General features: G+C 51.9%; 1 protein-coding gene across 3 annotated transcripts in view; it reads left to right on the top strand.

The window, feature by feature from the left end:
* The window catches only part of LOC129210763 (mucosa-associated lymphoid tissue lymphoma translocation protein 1-like), a 30,038-nt gene that overhangs the window by 3,727 nt on the left and 6,277 nt on the right, over positions 1-20,034 (top strand). For 2 of the 3 annotated variants that reach the window (XM_054836949.1, XM_054836950.1), the window contains exons 6-13: positions 802-898; positions 2,925-2,951; positions 3,756-3,959; positions 9,494-9,671; positions 13,555-13,629; positions 14,227-14,354; positions 14,649-14,780; positions 14,945-15,114. In XM_054836949.1, coding sequence (XP_054692924.1) covers positions 802-898; positions 2,925-2,951; positions 3,756-3,959; positions 9,494-9,671; positions 13,555-13,629; positions 14,227-14,354; positions 14,649-14,780; positions 14,945-15,114 — 1,011 coding nt within the window. The remainder of the gene's footprint in view (positions 1-801; positions 899-2,924; positions 2,952-3,755; positions 3,960-9,493; positions 9,672-13,554; positions 13,630-14,226; positions 14,355-14,648; positions 14,781-14,944; positions 15,115-20,034) is intronic. The other variant, XM_054836951.1, reaches the window with a different exon arrangement.

The raw sequence follows: 20,034 nt of genomic DNA on the forward strand, positions 1-20,034 counted from the left end.
AAGAAAGGCAGATTTCCTTCTGGGGCATCACGCGAAGGGTAACGAAGACGAGATCCAATTTCTTCTCAGTAGTGGTAGATGATATGATAGGGGACAGTGGCCTCAGACTGCACATTTCACAGGGAAGTTCAGGCTGGGGATTAGGAAGAGGTTCTTCACTCGGAGGTGGGTTCTTCATTCTGGAGTCAGAAAGGCAGTGAGATCTCTGTCCTTGGAGGTTTTCACAGCTCGACTAGGCAAAGCTGTGGCCAGCCTGACCCAGTGGTGGCTTTAGTTCCTCTCTGAGCAGGAGCCCGGGCTGGAGAACCACAGAGGTCCTTGCCAGCCAGTACTGCTCTGATTCTTGTCCCACGTCAAGAGAGATGGATAAGAGTTGAAAACTTGCCAGAAGAGAGCAATGGGCATGATCAGAAATCTAGAAAATGTCACCTAAGAGGAAAACCAGAAAACCTTCTGATGTTGGCCATGTATCATCCTCCCAGTGGGGCTCCTGGGACAGAGTATGGCTAAGGCACGGGGTTTGGGGGCTGCTGGAAAAAGAAAGGAAGGCATTTGGGCAGAGGATTCTTGCGCCCTAGAAGCTGAGGTCAGCAGCAAACCTTAGTGTATGGCCTTACTGAGCTTCTTAGACAGACAAAATAATGGGAAATCTCTTAGCGTTGTGAGGCAAGGAATGAGGTCTCAGCATATAGCAAGAAAAAAGACTGTTTATTCCAGGAACACGGGTGCCTTTGGCAGATACCAGTGGGGGGCCACAAACTTTCACCATAAATAATGCGATTTAACTTTTAATCTGTCTAGATCACCCACACAAAGGTCAGTGACTCTGGCACGTACCTCTGCTGTGCCTCCAATAGCCACGGAGAGCACTGGACCAACGCCGTGGATATTCACATAGGTGAGCAGAGCCAACCCACGCCTGCTTTGCTGCAAATCACCTTCTAGCATGAAAAGTAATTAGAGGGCAGACAGGAATTTAGTGCTCTCGCCTGGAAGCGCCGGGCTGGTGAAGAAGGACCCCAGTGCTGGCATGTTAGCCTGTGTGGCTCTGACACTTGCACTGTCCCCCGCCTTGGACAGATCTTGCACACTTTTATTAACAAAAAGAAAGGCCACCAGTTTTAAATACCGCTTCTGCAGGGAGCTGAAGGGAAGATGCTTCAGGGTAGAAAAGAAGCATGGGGCCGTGCAGGGAAGCCGGAGTGTCCTGGCAGTCCTGCGGTGGCTGTCACAGGAACAGCCTGCAGAGCACAGTTTCACACTCTGGATATACTGGATGCGATGATCTCAGCAGAGCTGCGCAAGCCCTGCCGAGTGGCGGGTGCAGGCGTCCATCAGCCCCATGATAATAGGGATTCCTTGATAACAGGGTTCAGAGGTAGCAAGGGAAGTGGCGTCTGTAAAAGAAAAAAACCCCCAAAACCCCGGTGATCCGCTGTACTGCGGCATGGGGTGCTGCTGGGTCCTGCAGTCTGTTGGAAACCTGCCGCGTTTGAGCAGGTCAAGCGGTCTCAGATGCTCACTGCGGTTTTCTTGCCTTGCCGAGGCGCGGGTTTAATGGCTCCCCGGCCAAATCGCAGCAGGGTCCTTTGCTAAAAACTCATTTACAGCCTTGCTGAGATGAAGTGATATGCTCAGACACATAAAGCTGGAAAAGATGGTGTTTATTTTGGGACGGTTCAAGCCCCTTGGGCGGGCAGCCCAGGCCTGATGCTGCGTGAGCTTGATGGATCCCAGGGAGAAGATGGGTCCCCCGAGCCTCGGGTGTGCTCCACCTTCAGTGTGACAGCCACTTTGGCCCTCTGCCTTTGCCCTGCTGTGAGATGGGAATAGCACGGGCTAGCTTTGCCGACTCTTTACTCCATCTAGAGATTTTTCTGTGTCATAAGCTTCTCATCTCGCCTTTTTGACTGGCTTTAAAATTGCTCCAGAGTGCAAATCGGTCCTGTATACCCAGAGAGCGCTCTCCCTGCCTCCTCGCAGCTGGCAAAACAGCATCCGGGGGCGGGGGACAGGCAGAGGGAAAGGGGCATGGGATTAGGTTGGGTAGCTTTAATGTGCAACAGGCAGCTCTGTCAGAGGCAGAAAAGGGTAAATGTGCTTGTTCTGATGGCTTTCCAGGGCATCCCTGAAGCATTAGCAACGCTGGTTCAGGTGCTAAAGGTCTTCCACACCTGTGAGATTTATGCAATTCAAAATATGCCCTTAATTTCTTCTTTTTGAGCCTCTAGGGCTTTAGGGTTTTCTTGTGGGCAGGATTTTTTCTAATCATTTTTAATTTAAATAGGAAAAGCTGCAGCTGTTAGGGTAATGATGATTTTAAGAGGCTGGGAGCGCTCAGGCAGGGGAGCTTGTGGAGCTCGTGAAAGTGAGTCACATTTGGGGTGGCTTTTCTGAGCCGGAACTGCTAAAAGGCAGGGAAAGGCAAAGCAGGGTGGTGAAAGGCTCTGGGAATATTATCACAATCAAAAGCAAACAGTCGACTTCCTCTGCGCTGACCGCTCATGGGGACAAGCTCTCTGTTTTGAAGCTTATGTTGATCTTGAGTCGTTTTTCCTTTGTTTTCGCTGCAGTGAGGGAGCAGGCAGGTCATCTCGGGAAGCGCAGCAGCTCAGGCAGGGCTGGTAGAAGCACCGCAGACCTGCTGATGGGTACAAGCTCCTCCATGCTGGCCCTCTTTCCCCTGCCCTCCCCCTTCGCCAAGCTTTGCTTCCCAGCTGCTCAGGATTTCATAAATCCTCCCAAAATTGCCATTAAGGTTAGCAATCAGGCTGTGAAGAACTTGCCCAGGAGTGCTGCTTGTGCAGGTGCTCTGCGGCGTTTGATCCAGCTTTGCGTTGCTGGGGGATGTTGGAGCAGGTTTCAGACCTCAAATGGGAGCTGGTGCTGGGCACAGGCTTATTGTTTCCCTCTTTCTCTCCCAGGTACGTGTCGCTCTGAAAAGTTTTTTGGTGAGTACTGTCGTCTTTTCTTCCTGAGCAATTATTCCCTTAATTAAAAGCCAGGCTCCAGGGTGGATGGGAGGACAGGGCATAGGAGTGCTTTTCCTACAGAGACCGCTTCAAGCCTTTATGCCCACGTTGTGTTGGGCTTTTGAGGTCAGAGCTGCAGAGCACAGGATGAGTCCCATCCCCTGCCAAGCCCTGATCAGTCTCAGCAAGTGGAGTGAGATTACTGTTAATGAGTAACCCAGTCTTGACCTCCATGCCTGCCAAATGAGTTTAAAAGTGGTGTTCACATGACACCTTCTCCCTTCCTTGAAATACCTCCTTGGAGCAGGGCAGAGCTCCTCGCTCCCACCGCTACTGAGTGCCATAAATCTGGTTCTCCTACGCTGGAAAGTGGGGATAAAATGAAGGCAGGAGTCCAGGGTTTCTCTCCGTCAGCCCTGTGGGGGAAAGGACCTCTTAGCCTGGCTCAGTGCGTCCCCCTCCCAGGCACCGCTGGCACACAAGACCTGCGGCCACAGTAGGGCAGGTGCCAAATAACCTCGGTAGCGCAGATCCTCCTGCGCTCCTGGGATTTTGGTTGTCAAGTGAAAATTTTTCACGTCTTTCAAAGTGATGGTTTGTGTATTTTGTCAAAGTGTTCAGAAAGCCGAGGGCTTTCTGCAGGGCTTTCCAGGCTTGTAGCGGCGTTGGGTCTGTCCTTCCTGCCTAGATGTAAGAAAAGATTTCCCGTATCCTCAATCAAAGGAGGTGCGACCTTGCCTCCTGCTGAGCGTTTACAGCTTTGTCACTTGGTGTTTCCATTAGCTACAGGCAAGATAGCACTTTTAGTGGGCAACAACCGCTACCAGCATCATCCCAACCTGATGGCTCCCGTCACGGATGTGTTTGAGCTGAGTCTTCTTCTGGAGCAGCTGGGCTTCCAGGTTGTCTCCCTTCTGGACCTGAACAAGGCTGAGATGGTGACAGCAGTCAGTCGGTTTCTGCAGCTCCTGGGGAAGGGAGTCTACGGTAAGGCAAAACCTGTAAGGTAAGGGAGCCGGTGTGCAGGTAGCAGCGGTCGATGCCAGGGAGGAGCAGGGATTTGGCAATTTTCCGAAAAGTTATTGAGTTAAAAGAGAAGATACTGAACTTGCATTTAGGCGACGCAGAGGAGCCCTGTGGCACAGTCTGCAGCGGTGCCAGGCTTGGCAGAAGCCCCCAGCTACATGCCGTTCAGTTTTGGCTAGGTTACAGGCAGGCAACCACATCATGTGGCTCACCGCCAACTCCAACGGCATGGTCTCATGCTGAGGTTTTGGGGACCCAGCGCTTCTGATGGCAAATGGGAGAAAGTCTTCTGATTTTTCCTTAGGTGAAAAGTTGAGGAGATTGACTGTTGATTGTCCCCACTGCGCTCCTTTGTGAGGAGAGGAGCTCCTTTTGAGCCGTGACTGCTACAGCCAGCCACGATTTCCTTGTTTCTTCCTGACGGTCTAATTTGAACCTCTGACAGCCTTTTTGCAGAAGTGCATTCCCAGCTGCAGATGGCTTTGAGGTTGAGCTTTGAGCTTATCGCACGCTGTCCTCAGTAGGAAGTGTTCCTTAAGCACAAAACCAGCTGGCAGATCTTGTGGGTCTTAAAGCAGATGTTCAGATTTGGAGGTGAAAGTAGCTTTGGGGTTTCTGAGGTTCTCCCAGCCTGATGGATACCCTGAAAACGCCTGGCAGATGTTTTGGGGTTTTTTTTTTTGCTTCCACACTTTAGCGTGATGCTTATCTCTGCCACCCTCGCAGCTGCGTGGCATACCGGGGCGCTCCGTGAAAGTCAACACAGACCGATTCTGGCCCGGCACTCAGCGTGAGGTTTGGAGGTTGTGCAATGGACAGGGACATGGCCACAAGTGAAGTGCTGCAAAGCCGCCCTGTTCCGGGAAGCGCTGACTCGCTCGGGGAGGCTGAGCTGGCGGGGAAGGGCAGTACACGGTTGTTGCGACTCCAGCCAAGCGCGTCATCTGATGACAGCATATTCGTGTGACTTCACTTGCAGCTTCCTTTTGTGGTTGCTCTCTGAAATCCCCTTGCACCTCAGGTTTTACCTCTTTTCCCAGGCCAGGGTCATCCCTGGGGGGCTGCTGTGCTTTTCCCATGGCACTGCCGTTCCTACCCTCTGTATCCGTAGCGCGTGAGGACCAAACGGCATTTTGTTCCCGGCGCTTCCATTGTTTTCATAAGTATTGGAGAGAGAAAAAGATTTGGAAACGGCAAACCTTTCATGCTGTCGTGCCTTATTTAAATTTCTAGTGCTTTTCTGCATTCGTGGCCGCTGATCTTTCCTGGCAAAATTGATTTTGTGCACTGGCAGGGAAAACATTAACAGCTGAGTTACTGAACCTTGATAAGCCTCAAGTGTTTGCTAGGCATTGCCTGCTCCGCATGGTGGTTTTCTTTACAGCTTTCTAAACTGAGTGGTCTACTATTATTTGGAGGCAGTGAACCCCAACCGCAGGCTGCTTCCAGCAGCATGATCGAGTTGAGGACTTTTGCCGTAATTGGTGGCATCTAGACTTAATGGTGGGGCGTTGGGTCAGTCTGCCTGCTGATTGCCCCAGGGTTTCTCCATCTGAAGTGTGCTCCCTTTCGCTGTGCTGCATCTTCCAGCATTTCTTCAGCTGTTTTCCTTACAGAAAAATTAAAAGAGCCAGGCAAAGTGCAAATCATTGAAATTAACTTGCCTTGTTAATAAAAACAAACATTTAGAAGAAGCTAACAACTCCTCCTAAACCCTATATATCAGTTTTTTCAAGGCACGAGCTCCAGGATAAACATCTAGAACCGACTGAGGTTTAGGATTCACATAACAGATGCATGGGAAGGCAGTGGTGAGACAGCAGTTCCAGGAACAACCTAGGCAGCTTATTAAAACTACTAAGACCTCAGGGGTGCCTGTGATAGCCGGTCCTGTACATCCACCTCCACAGAGGCATCCCGGTGCTTCCACCTGGTTTTTTTTGCTCAGGGAACCTGGAGGTGCCATCTCCCATGTAGCAACCACCACAGCTGAAGTCTGGAGAGCTTTACGTAGATGTACGGAGCGAAGCAGGGAGGGAGAGGGCTGACCAGTAAGAGGCTGTCACTGGGATGAAGTGGGAGACTGGTGTAACACAGACACACCTGCCAGCGTGCCTGAGAAGTGAGGTGGGCTGTCTTCTGAAATTTAACTCTGGTGACAGAAATGCTGGTGCATTCATACATCTTTCTGCTGGTGCAGATGAGAAGGGAGGACATAGCCACGTGGGTTCGTGGTTGAGCACAGTGCTTGTTGTTGCTTCTAGAGTTTCATTTAGCTTCAGGATGCTGATAAGAGCTGAAGAAGACGTGTCTGACCTCCCTAGGCCGCTGTCTTATTGTGGGGCTGTCTGGATGGCTGGCCCTCCCTTGTGTGTCTTTACTGACCTGTCTGTGATTTACGCATCTACAGGGGTTGGTGTGAAGGGACTTTGGGGTCATCAACACAAGGTGGGGGTTGGTTGTGGCTCTCCTTATCAGGTCTTGAAGACTTCCAGGCATGGAAATGTCCACCTGCTCGTCTCAAGGCTGCACCACCCTCCAGGGAAGTCTTTCATCCTGTCAGATATGACTTTCCATGAGGTGGTGCTTGTCATGGTGCTTGTCATGTCATATGGTCTGCACCAACAAGGAGAGCTGGGCTCTGTAGTCTCTGTAAGTGCCCCTCCAGGAACTGTAGGCTGTTGTTAGACCTCCCTTCAACCCCACATCTCCAGAACATCCCAGCTCAGTTCCTTCCCGCTCTCCACCCAGGTCCTGGGCCCCAACATCTTGGTAGCCTCTGCTTTTTCCAGCTTCTCCACCTTCCTCTTGAACTGAGGTCCCTAAAACCGGACACAGGATCTAATCGGTGTCTACTCAGTGCCAAGGAGAGTGGTATCAGTTTCCCTGGTGGTCCTGCATCTCAAACGTAGCTCTGTCCCCAGTCAATGCTGGCTCATCTTCAGCATGGTGACCGCTGTGACCCTAGGCTTGCTGCTCAACCAGTGCTCAGCCCCAGCCAAAATGCTTCCCAGGGTTATCTGCCCCCATGCAGGACTTTATCCTTCTTGCTGTTGAACCTTCTCTGAGATTTCTTAAGCCCACATCAAAAACCAGCTTCATTTTCAGGCACAGGGATATTGTATGGCTGCACGTTCAAGATGATCCAAAGGCTTCTCTAGTTCACCGTGTGGAGATGGTGCCTCATCTGGCTGCTTTTCCTCCAGATCTCCTCTTAGAAAAGCTGCAGAGGATTTTCGAATCCCCCAAACATCCCCTGAATGGTCTAATTATGCAACCCTCAGGCGAATGAGGAATCCCCCCAGCTGTTATTTTGAGCGTCCTAAAAAGTCCCGAGTCAAAAAAATGTCAGAAATGCAACGAGAGCAGAAAGTTGTGAGTGAAATACTAGGAATAGGCCGTCATGCCTTAATTAAGCTGCATGCTGACATTTCCTGTATTATAGGCAGTGCCCAGAGCTTCCTCTTTTTAATTTGGTAGTCGGAAGTTTGTCTCTGATCACCAGTTTTGACTCACAAGATGTGGGAACAGCGTTGAAATGTTAGCTCAGAATAAAAAAGCCCTTGCCGTTTCTAGGCAAGTTGTTGACTTTTCTGTTCAGGAGGAGAGATTAAGTCCAGGAGAGGTTTGTAAAGTTGCGCAGCTGATGTGAAACTCGCGTCTTTTTTGATTTGAACGTCTTTATATAGCACGGGGAGCACTTGGCGCTACGTTCAGGGTGCACAACAAGACCTCAAAAGTTAGAAGGTTTAATGATTGGATGGTTCTTTGTGGGCTTTTCTGTAACGTTTCAGTTTTTTCCAAGCGTCAGTGACGCTGCCTGGTAACGGATGTCATCACCTCCCTTTCACGTACAGGAGGAGAGGCAGAGGGACAAAAGCCATCAGTGCTCGATGACTTGAGGGGCCAAACCTGAAGTGCCTGCATCTGATTTTTCCAGACGGCTTCCTATTTTATACTCTTTTATAGTCTCAGAGGAGGTTTTTGTGGCTTTGATTTGCAAGTTATGAAAGTTTAAAACTTCTGCAAATCGGAGCCCGCTGTCTCTGGCTGGCGATCCACAAGAAGAGGAACTCAAACCGTGTGGGCACCTGCGAAAACAGCCATTTGAGTAATTTTCCATTGTCCCTCGCAAAGAGAAACCAAAGGTGACTTAAGACCCTTTTTTAAGACCCTTTTTTTTGAAAGATCATGCTTTCCATCCTCCACATGATGAGATCATGCTTTCAGTCCTTCAGCTCCCGCCCCATTCACTGCGTCCCTCGCAGCATCAGACATCAAAGCGAGTGTCTTGCGAACTGCGGGGGCAGGAGCAGTGGAGGGAAAACAGAGGAGAGGGTGGCTTTGGCAGCGAGTCTGACTGAAGAATTTCTCCTGCTTTTGCCTCTTAGCCGCTTGTTCCTGTTTCTGACCTCTCATTCTTCACTGTCTCTCAGTTGCGGTAGTGCAACTCTTTGCGTCACCTCACTGAGCAATTTTTTTAACCTGTTTCGGTTCCCCAAGCGGGCTTTCATCAGCGTCCCCCAAGCAGTTGCGTCGGTGCTGGGAAGGGGTAGCCAGCCGCTGTGCAGCTTCATTTCAGGAAGCTACAGCCCACATGGGGATCCCCGTGCAGAAGGAAAGCCCTTCATTGAACACAGGGGCTGGAGAAAAGCACCATCTTGCGCCATGCCGAGCTCCTCAATGCTGGCTTTCCAAGCTGGACATCCCCGTGTTGCCACCTCTTGTGAAGGCAGAAACCATTACTAAGTTTCACATGCGTAAGAGTAAAACTCTAAACCAAAGTTCTTGTTGGGTGTTGGACTTCCCACCAACACCTGGATGAGTCTGACTTCTGTCCCGCCTTACAGGGCTGGTATCTGGCTTGAGGTTGTGGAAGCACGTGGTCCACGTGTTCTGTACATCTGGAGAACTCGTCTCTCTCTGTCTCTGTCTCATTTTCCACCAGCTTATACGTGTGCAAATACAGGCAGACCTTTGAAAGCTGGAGAGTGTTTGCTGTCACCTAATCCATGGCTCGTCTCTCCTCCAAAACTAGGAAGCCGAGGAGCTCCTCATTTAAAAGGCTGTTAATGTGTTTTTATCATGGTAAAATACTTGGTCTGTTGTCATATTCTTGCAAAGAGCTGATGGTTAACCAAAACTTGTAACAAAGGTGGTATTCAACCTGGCAGATGCCGAGCTTGGGTGTTGTAGCACAGGTGATTATGGAAACGTGTAAAACCAGTGACTTGGGGGTCTCCTGATGAACGGTGCTGGAAACCACGAGTACAGGAGAGCCTTTCAGGGCTGTTTCCAACTCTGCTGAAGGAAATAGACTGGAAAAAAGTCAAAATTGTGAGGTCAATGTAGCTCCAGTTTCATAGGTGTTACTGGTCTAGGTCTGCCCTGCACCACTGTCTCTTCAGGACAGGAGCTGGGACATGGCCGTGGGGAGCTGGTTACAGACCTGCAGGTTCGCATCGTGACTCATCCTCTCCTCTCCCTGTTCCCAGCTATATTCTACTATGCTGGTCACGGGTATGAACATTCGGGGAGGAACTACATGGTCCCCGTTGACGCTCCACAACCCTACGCCCCTGAGAACTGCATCAGCGTGCAGAGGATCCTCCAGAAGATGCAGCAGCAGCAGACGGCCCTGAACCTCATCCTGCTGGACACCTGCAGGAAATGGTACTGTGCTCTTCCCCCTTCCTCGCCCAGGATGGAGAGAATGGTGTTTCAAGGGGTTGGGGGAAACGGCTGCCAGCCTCAGCCCCTGCTTCAGCAGCGAGCTTCTGCACAACCACACGGGCTGTTCCCGTGGATTGCTGGGGCCACGTCCCCCGTTACGCTGCTGAGCCCAGGTCTCTGACAGAGTTTATCGGGCTGCGTCATAAAATTAGCAAGGCTACCAGGTCTTGCAGGATCTCCTGGGAAGCCTGGTTGGTCATGTATTAGGTGCAGAGAGCATCAGATGCTGCCTGAGATCTGCTGGAGAGAATGGGCTGGAGACCCTCCCTTGATTTTTCGGGGTGAAGAAGCCTGGCAAATACAGACAAGTCGCCTAAAGCCTGCAGAGGGCTGGCAGTGCCCTGGCATAAATCGTTGGCTGAAACTCAGCACAGGGTTTGTCTTTCTGTGTTTCAACCCCCTGTCCTGGGCCACCCGGCCCTGGCAGGCTGTAGCAGCATCTCGCTGACCTCGGGCTTTCACAGTACATGTTTCCCCATGTGCTGGGACTGTTTAGCTCACCTCTCTTCTCCTGACTACGTTTTTGTTAACATCTCGGGGAGAAAAGTGCAGCATGATGGGGAAAATGTTTTAAGTTGTGCTACTTGGTTCTTACTGGCCTTAAAGGCTTCTGAAGTGGTCATGTTGTGAAGTGGGACCCAGGCGGCTGCTGCTGAGGTCAGGGATCAGCTTTTTCCCTCTGTGAAAAGCCCGTCATCCTCCCTTGGCCTGCAGATCTCCATCCTGCAGCTTGTGGGCTGCAGAAAATTATTACTTGCCCATTTTCAGCAGAGGTAGGTAGACTCTTTCAGTAGAAGCTGTCATTAGTTCATTTATTTTGGTCTCCTGAGGCAGATTTACAGGTCAGAAAAGACCTGGAGGCCAAATACAGAAAAATATCCCTCTTCCTTCTGTGGTTCCTGCATTAAGAACCAGAAAGATGATGGGGATTTTGGTACCGCTGCCCTTAAGGAGCTGCCAGCCCCTGGAAAGATGTTAAATCTTTCATGCCTTTTAGCTGCAGAGGTAGGAACGCTCGCTTCGGATAGCTTAAAAGCTGGCTGCGCTGGGACTTACCTTGCTGCCGCAGCTCTTGAGTTGCCAGCATCGCTGGAGCTTGCTTTCCCTTGGTACCCGCCCTGAACGCCCCGCAGCGAAGCAATCCCCTTCCTCCCTCTCACTCACTGCTGCCACTGAGAGCGGAGCGAGTTGCTTCCCCGCGCTGCCGAGAACCACCCCAGCACACGCGGCAGCGCCTTGCTGCTCTCCCCACCGCGATACCAGGCAGGGGACGGCTTGCAGCCGAGCAGGAGCGTGTAGTTTTTGCGAACGCACGGGTGGAGATGGGCTAGCGTGCCTCCGGGCTGCTGGTAGCCCATCCGAGGGCAGCGCGGCGCTGTGGAGGCTGCGTGGGGATTGCTGACACGAATGGCGATGATCTATGAAATGGCTTTTGAGCTGACGCCTCTTTTCTTGGCATCGCCAGAGGTTTCTGTGTTTAGTGGAGTTTAATGGCGCTTTGGGAAAAGGATGCACTGTGAGGTCTGCTGCGGCGTTTAGGCATGGTTGCGCGGCTCTTTTTCTCTCTCCTGCCCCAAGATCTCCCACTTCTTTCCTCCTCTTTCCCACAGCAAGCGCAGCACTTAGTGCAGTAGGTGTTATCCCCGGGCTTGCAGGGGAGAGCTGCTATAGCAGCTGTCTCCTGAGCTCATTTTTCTTGACAAGGCACCATTTCAGCTCAGCAAAGAGTTTGGATTTCACAATTGCTTGTGTTTACACCACTCCTTAAAACAGAGCTCCTGGGGCCTCCTTTCCCAATGCCCTTTTGGCTGGACCGATGCTGCGAGTCTGTCGACAGTTCACTCAGCCGTGCGTGAACCAGGAGGAGCCATGTCTGTGCTAAGAGGGATCTCACCCAGAGTATCTCCTCACCCCCCGTATGTCGGCATCAGAAATGCCAAGGTGATGAGAAACACGTCCTCCTCTGCCAAGTGGTAGCAGATGTTCAGCTTCAGCGGAGGAGGAACCAGGAACATGGAGCCTCTGTGTAGCCTCATACATTTTTGTGCTTGATCGTGGGTGGATGCGATTGCCTCTTCCAGGAATTCCCTGATTTATGAGGGTTTCTAACATGTACTGCTTAGGACGGAAGGATGCCATCTCCTACCCAGCATGCAGATCAGAACTGGGTTGCATGAGATTTTTTGGGGGTCTGAAGCAGGAGCAAGCGCTGCCACCTTCTCTGCTGTCAGGTCTCTCCCTGTGTTCAATCACCATCTGGAAATCGTAGAATCCCAGACTGGTTTGGGTTGGAAGGGACCTCAAAGCCCGTCTAGTTCCACCCCCCTGCCATGGGCAGGGACACCCTCCACTAGCCCAGGTTGCCCAAAGCCCCATCCAACCTGGCCTTGAACACTGCCAGGGAGCCAGGGGCAGCCACAGCTTCTCTGGGCAACCTGTGCCAGGGCCTCACCACCCTCACAGGGAAGAATTTCTTCCTAACATCTCATCTAAACCTACCCTTTCTTAGTTTAAAGCCATTACCCCTTGCCCCTGGAAATTCAAGCCCCTGCTGAAGCATGTCTTCTGCTGGAGCAGGGGACCACAGCCAGCGTTTCCGCTGTGTGCAGCTCCAGCCTTGCTGGAGCTGTGGATGCCTGCTGGTGCCATCACAAAAGGTTTGCATCAACCTGTATGTACACAGCCTCAGGAACCTCAGTTTATTTTGGGATCCCATGTCTCGTTTCTCCTCGGACCTGGAGTCCCAGATTTCTACATTCATTTAGGAGTAGCTCAGGCACAGGTAAACCTCTCTGTTCAGTGTTCGTATTTAAAAGCTTATCACCTTTTCCACATTTTCTCTTCTGATCATCTTTAGAAAACTTAGACAAGCCAGGAGAATGCTGCCATTAAACATCTCCAGGCTGCGCCACCAGCAGTAGGTAATGTGCTGGCTGCTGGCGATACAACGGTCCCTTCTGCTCTCCTTAGCGTGCCAGCTTCAGCCCCAGGAAACTGTGCTGGAATTGAATAACTGAATAACACTGCCTCTGTGCCTGTTCCTTAGCCCTGTGCAATTGGGAACGGCTCCAAGTCACTAGTGTAAACTGGAGGCAGCTGGTCCCTGCGCTGTTCAGTCTGGCTGCAGTCAGATGGGCAAGGCTTGGCCATTAAGTGCAACCGCGATATCTTTTTCAGTGGAAACCGGGACCTACCTGGTCTTGAAAATAACAGGGTCTGTGCTCGTTGCCCAGCGTGCTGGGACCAGTTTTGGGCTTCGAGACCTGGGCGCGTGTCCCAATCCCATCTCTCGGTGAGGTCTGGAGGTGTTGTCAGCCATAGCGTGCTTTGGTGTCCTGGGGCAGAAGGCGTGTGCATGGGCTGGAAGGGAGCCGTGGGGCACCCCAGACCCCTGGGGTAGGTGGTTGAGCTGTAGCCACACGATGTGCACACCTCTGAGTTCTTTAGGGGCAGTGGGCCCGTACATGCTCTGCCCTGTGCTGCTGCCTGGATTTGCGACAAACCGGCCTCGGGAGGGAGGAGGCATGGTTGCACCCACAGCTGTCTCCAGGCTCGCTTGTGGGGCAGGGAGCAGCTCACCAGAACAGATAGGTCAAAGCTGGCCCTATCTACTCATTTTCCCGTGGTTTGGGTTCTTTGTAGGACTCCTAGCTTTAGCCTCCGTCGCTGCCTAAGTAACGTGGGTGGTTATATTTGACGTGAGGGTTGATCTTATTGCCATCTGCAGGAAATGGACTTGGTGGAGCACACAGGCTCTGTCCCCTCCGGGCACACGCTGGTGGGTGTCCTCGACACTGACTTGTGCCTTCGTCTCCTCTCCCAGGTACAACCCGGAGTGTGCCCTCTCCCAGGTACAGCCGCTGGAGCCCTGGGGCAACACCGTTTACGGCTACGCCACGTAAGTGCACTTTGCCGTGCCCACACACGTGACACAGGACCAAATGCTGGCACAGCCATATCTCCTCGCATCCCTTCATGCGTGGTGCCTTTGGAGGCTTGAGAGAGCTTTGCTCATGTTTCCTCTGGCTCTCACCCTCCATCTCCAGCGTTTCCCATTCAGACGCTTCTTTTCTTCCTCCTGACATCCCTCGTGGCAGCCTGTGCGTCATTTACAGGTTATGTGCGAAGGTGGCATCAGCTCCTGTAATCTGCCCTTCCATGCCTGAGCCCGATGCCCAAGGCATGCGTGCCACAAGCATGTCACCTGTAGCCTCCTGAGATGAAGATGAGCGTTACTTACTGCTCCAGTGCCAGTTCCACTGGGTTTTCAACTGCTGTTGCCCACGTAGGCTGGCAAAAGAGGCTGTGCTCTCCTCTCTTGTCCCCCTCCACTGCTTTTCCCCGACCCATGCCCTTCCCACCCTCTCCCAGGCCAAAACCAAGCAGTTTACACCGTTGCGTAAGGACCTAACTCGAACTCAGCCAACAGAGTGTAGGTGGAGTTGTCAAGCCCTGACACCCGCAGGGCTTTGTGGACAAGTCCTTTCTCTTGCAGGAGTGAAGATGCAGAAGCCTATGAGTTGCAGGATGGGGAGTTCAGCTCTGGGATCTTCATGAAATATCTGAAGAAACATATTCTGCAGGAGAAGAAGGTTACACACATGCTGGAGGATGTGTTAGAAGGTAAAGGAGTACTTTTAACCCAAGCTAGAAACCACTTACTTCAGTAGCAGGGTTGAGAAGAGATATCAGCAGAAACCGAGTGGCTCTGTGCCACCCCGGCCATCCCAGCAAGGGTGAGAGTGAGGATCGGCACCTCCGATCCCCCTCCCTAAAATCCAAATTGCAGGCCATGACCCGTGCGAGCTTTTAATAACCGGGCAGTGGTACGGAGAGATGTTCACGTAGGGTCTGAAAGGCAGGATGATGAATAAGGAACCTGGAGTGACCCTTGTGCCTCCGGACTCTCTCCCCCAGACATTGGCCAGGATCCCTTGGTCACTGGGAAGCAGGTGATGGAGATCAAACACACTCTGAAGGAAGCCCGGTCCCTGACGGACCCAATCTGCCCCTCAGGAGCAGCTGCCGAGCACTGGGGACGCGGCCATGGTGAGCTGTGCAGGGTGCAGGGAGGGCTACCAGGTGGGGAGGAGGAGAGGGCCGGTGGTCCCTGTGCCCCTCACAGGGACACCAGTCTGCAGGGGGGTGTTGGTGTGACCCGCCGAGGAGCTGCGGGCCACCAGGTGCTGACCCCACTGGGCTTTCCCTTCCAGAGCCGCTGAGCAAAACGGTGACCTTCCCCTGCGGGGTGCAGGTGGAGCTCTGCTTCCGCCAGCTCTTCTCCAACGTGATGTATGTGTGCGCCAAGCTGCAACCCCCCCCGGCCCACGTCGCTGACGCCCGTCTCCAGCTCTGCCGGCCCACCGTGAGTCCTCTGGCAGAGGTGCTGGTCCCCTTCCCCTCAATCCCCACCGGGCTTCTTTCCCTGGGGCAGAGTTGGGAGGTGGCTGTGGTGAGCGCGAGGGGTCCCAAGGGCTGGAAAAGGCTGAACCCATGTGGAAAGGGATCCCCTTCTCTGCTACCTCTGATGCAAATAGCCCTCTCTGCAAACAGCTCTTTGAGTGTTCCTTCCATGTATCAGGCTGCCTGCCTTGTTCCTAATGCATCACAAAATAGATTTGGTGCCAGTTTTGATGCCTTTAACTGGTTACTCCTCAGATTGATTTCTGGCCTGCCTGATTAAATTATTGCATTTAATCTGATTGAGATGAAGAGTTTTTCTGTTTTCTGTGTTTGGAACCAGATCTGGCTTTTTGAATGATGCTGCCTTAGCCCGCTGTGCTAATATATCTTAATGCAACAATATATTCTCCTGTATCCTTCCCGGTTGAGCCATACCAGCTTCCTTGCACCCTTTCTCACACCTTTCCTAACAGACCGTGTGCCCAGCGTGGTCTTTTCTGGTGGTCTCCTTGCCACCTGTAAGGATTTAATTTGCTGCTCCTTTTTGCTAACCATCTTCCTCATTTTCTGTAGTCCTTTTGCTGAAGCGTAACGCGAACTGTGGTGGATTTTTCGGCCCTTGTTGCTCACGGAGGGATGCTGCCCCTAAGTACGTTGTGGCCATTGGTGCAGAGTGGTGCGTCCAGCGGGAGGTTTGGAGCCTGATCCTGCCCGTTACCAAGCCGGAGCATCGTTTCCCCTCGTGAGCTCCCTAACCACGCATGAAAATCATGTGTGTGTCTGCATGTGTTTGTGTGCACCCACCCCACATCAGCGATTGTGGGGAAAGGGGGACCCAGCTGCTCGCTCCTGCGCCGGGAGCTGGTTCAGGAGGGATTGGGGAGACCAAAAAGGGACCCCAGTAGAGCCGGGGTGGTAGGATCCCCATCTGTGTCCTGCTCCGCAGCGGTGCTAGCTCACACTGACCTCCAGTGGCGTCTGCTGACGTGGCAGCACGTCCTGCCACCAGATTGCTGTTCATCTGCCCCACCTTAGCCATCCACAGCGGGGCAACCCGCTCTCGCCTGCGGGACCACAGAGAGATGCACGGGTGTCTGCGGGAGGGCACCTGGCTCCTCTCGGGATCTGGAGCCTCTTGGGATCTGAGGATGCTGGCTGCGTCCTCATCGTGCCAGCCCTCCTCGGGGATGCTGAGGGGAGCCGGGGGACCAGCTGAGGCACAGTTGCATTGCTGAGATGCAGGAGCTGGATGGCTGAGGGCCAGCAAAACCAGGCTTGATGTGAGATGCATGTTGTAAGCCCTGGGGAATGAACCCAAGGAGCCCTTTGGTTGAGGAAATGGTAGTTTTCCCACCATTTGCCACATTCTGCTTATCAAAGTGACTTAAGCAGAGAACCTGGGCTTGCTGTAGGGCTTGCTAGAGATAATTATGATGGGATTTTTTTAACATTGATCCATTTTCTTTAGTTGTCCAGTGGTGGTGTTCTCTCCCATGTCTTGCTAGGCTTGCATTTTTACTTGACAAGCACTGTCTTCAGAGAGGCTGCTCAAGGACATGTGTAGAAAGGAATGATGCTGAGAGCTAAGATATTCCCTTTTTTTTGCTCTGTGCTGTTTAAATGCTTATTTTTTTTAAACATTTATGTTAGATCTCCTTGTTTTCAAGTCACTTGATGAGCTATTTGACCTAATGCCCCCTCCAGTCACTCTGTCTCCAATTTATTTAGAATACCTGAAACTCTGGGCCAGCCAAAACTCTAGCTTTGCCAATTCCTGGGTATCATCTTCATTAAAAAATGCATCCCACCATGGGGAAATGTTTATAAATAATGATGAATGGGCTAAAAAAATTAATTTAGAAAATCCTTTTCTCCATTTCCTGACTCCTACACAGCCAGAAACGACAAAGGAGACTAATGGAAGGAAATACTTGCCTGCGTGCACTGTAATTAGATTGTGGAAGTCACTGGGGCAGGAGGCTATCGAGGCTGGGAATTTAGCGCAGTGCAGATACTTGTGGTTAATGAGTTGCTGTCAGTCGAGGGGCTTTGAATCTCATGTGTCAGGGCTTTAATTGATCCCTGAAGATTAGGTCGCTCCTTACCCAGGTGAATGTCTTGAAGGTCACCAGGCTGGACAGCTGTGTTCCTGTGGGACATGGCCCTGGAGAGACAAGAGCTGGTGGATTTTCAAGGATCCTGATGAACAGGGAGTCAAGCAAAGGCAGCAGGAGGGCTACAGGGACGTGCCGGGGGCTCCTAACGGAGCTCACGCATGAAAAGGGGGTGTGCAAGAGGTGGAAGCAAGGGCAGGTGACATAGGAGGACTATAGAGACGTGGCTCAAGCACATAGGGATGGGGTTAGGAAAGCCAAAGCCCATCTGGAACTGAATCTGGTGGCAACAAGAAGGGCTTCTACGAGTATATCAGCAGCAAAGGGAAAGCAAGAGGAAATATGGACCCACTGCTAAATGGGGCAGGGTCTGTGGTGACGCAGGGCATGGAAAAGGCCGAGGTACTCGATGCCTTCTTCGCCTTGTCTTTACTGGTCAGACCAGCCTTCAGGATTCCCAGACCCCTGAGACCAGGGGAGAGGTCTGGAGCAAGGAAGACCTTGACCCCGTGGAGGAGGACCAGGTCAGGGAGCACTTAAACAAACTGGACATTCACAAATCCATGGGACCTGATGGAGTGCACCCACGAGTGCTGAGGGAGCTGGCGATGAGACAGCGAGGCCTCTCTCCGTCAGCTCATGGAGGTCTTCCTGAGGCCTGGAAGAAAGCCAGTGTCACTCCTGCCTTCCAGAAAGGCAAGAGCAAAGATCTGGGGAGCTACAGGCTGGTCAACCTCGCCTTGATCCCTGGGAAGGTGATGGAGCCAATAATCCCTGAAGCCATTTCCAAACACAACAAGAACAAGAAGATCACTGGGAGCAGTCAGCATAGGTTACAAAGGGGAAGCCATGCCTGATAACCTGATAGCCTTCTGCCTCAAAGTGACTAACTCAGTGGATGAGGGGTATTGTTTATCTCGATTTAGCAAGGCTTTTGACACTCTCTCCTGTAACATCCTCGTAGACAAGCTGATGAGATAACAGACTAGATAAGTAGATGGTGGAGTGGATTGAAAAACTGGCTGAACTGCCCAGCTCAAAAGGTTGTGATCAACAGCATGAAGTCCAGCTGGAGGCCACTAATGGGGACCCCCATGCATCAGTATTGGGACCAATGCTGTCTAACATCTTCATTAATGATCCGGATAATGGGGAGAGTGCACCCTCAGCAAGTTTGCTGCTGACACAAAACTGGGAAGAGTGGCTGATACAACAGAGGGTCATGCTGACATCCAGTGGGACCTGGACAGGCTGGAGAAATGGGCCAACAGGACCTTACGAAGTTCAGCAAGGGGAAGTGCAAAGTCCTGCACCTGAGAAGGAGTCACCCCACATACTGGTACAGCTGGTGGTTAACAGGCTGGTAGTCAACTTGGCAGAAAAGGCCCTCAGGGTCCTGGTGGACACCAGGTTGACCATGAGCCAGCAATGTGCCCTCGCAGCAAAGATGACAAATGGTCTGGGGCTGAATTAGGAGGAGATGCAAGTTCCTGCATGTGGGCAGGGGTAAGCAGTAGTGTAAGCATGGGATGGGGAACAACTGGCATACCAGTTCTGGTCAAAGTCCACAATAGCTAGTGCAGCAAAAGCAGGGCAGAAACTGTGCCAAGGTTGTCAACAAGAGCTCCGAGATTTGTGTGAGATCCTCTCTGGCTCTCCTCACTGTGGCTGAGGCTGGAGCACTGGGTCCAGCTGTAAGTCTATGCTTCACGGGAAAAAGTGTGCCAACTAAAGCGCATCCAAAGTAATAAAAGGAAGGAACAAGAGAATTGTGGTTTAGGCAAGAAAAGGAAAAATTGGTGGATAGGGGCCTTCAAATACATAAAAATTGTTTCCAGCATGGAAGGAAGTGATGGTTTGAATTGCAGTAAGGAAGATCCAGGGTGGATATGACATTTTCATGGTAGAAAGAGTGAATGTCTGGGAGGTGTTTTGCCTGAGAGTGTTGCAGAATCACCACCCATGTGGATCCCTTAGAGCATCTGGACGTGCATCTGTCAGGCATGATGTGCGTCACCAAATCTGTGTTCTGGGCCACGTGATGCCTGTGGTCCCTTCTCCTGTAGGGTCCATATCCCCGTTGGTGAGGGCTCTAACCTCAGGAACAGGGCACAGGATCAACCTCACATGCAGAAGCAGGTGACGTGGCTGCCTGTTGAATCCAAAATCATTTAATGATGCAGTCATTTAATGAGTTAATCTCTTGGGTTGCTGGGCGATCCTCCCTGCGTGGGTGCTGAAGGGACTTTGGGCATTTCCCCCCAGTGCTGAGCACTTTCTCCTTCCCTACAGGATGCTCCCAGGCCTGTGCCAGAAAGAAATGGCACATATTTTGGATGTTCCATGCTTGGGACTGGCTTCATCCCACTCGGGGAGGCTGTGTGGTTCACCCCATCCAAACTTCCCGATGCTGCTTGGCTTTTCATGAGCTGTGGTTTAACTTGTGATGGAATATTGGTATACTTGTGCCAGTCACATCTGTAGTACACCGGTTTCTTAGGCAGAAAAAAAGGGTGGCCCAACCTCAGGGGCTCAAAATTGCCGAGCAACAAACAGATGTTTGGGAGAAGAGTCCAGTGCATTAGCAGAGCTCGGAGCATCCCTGCCCTGCTAGCATAAACCCAACCACAATGTTAATCGCTGAAGATTCACGGTGTCTGCAAAGGCTGCTAACACAATTGCAAAAGCACTTAGAGGTCATCTGATCCGGAGCACATCCGTGCCTGCAAGGAGACAAAAGGGAGGGTGGCCCAACCCCAGCTCCCGCAGGCTGATGGATCCCTGGA

Source organism: Grus americana, chromosome 10, assembly GCF_028858705.1.
Source record: "Grus americana isolate bGruAme1 chromosome 10, bGruAme1.mat, whole genome shotgun sequence".
Lineage (NCBI taxonomy): Eukaryota > Metazoa > Chordata > Aves > Gruiformes > Gruidae > Grus > Grus americana.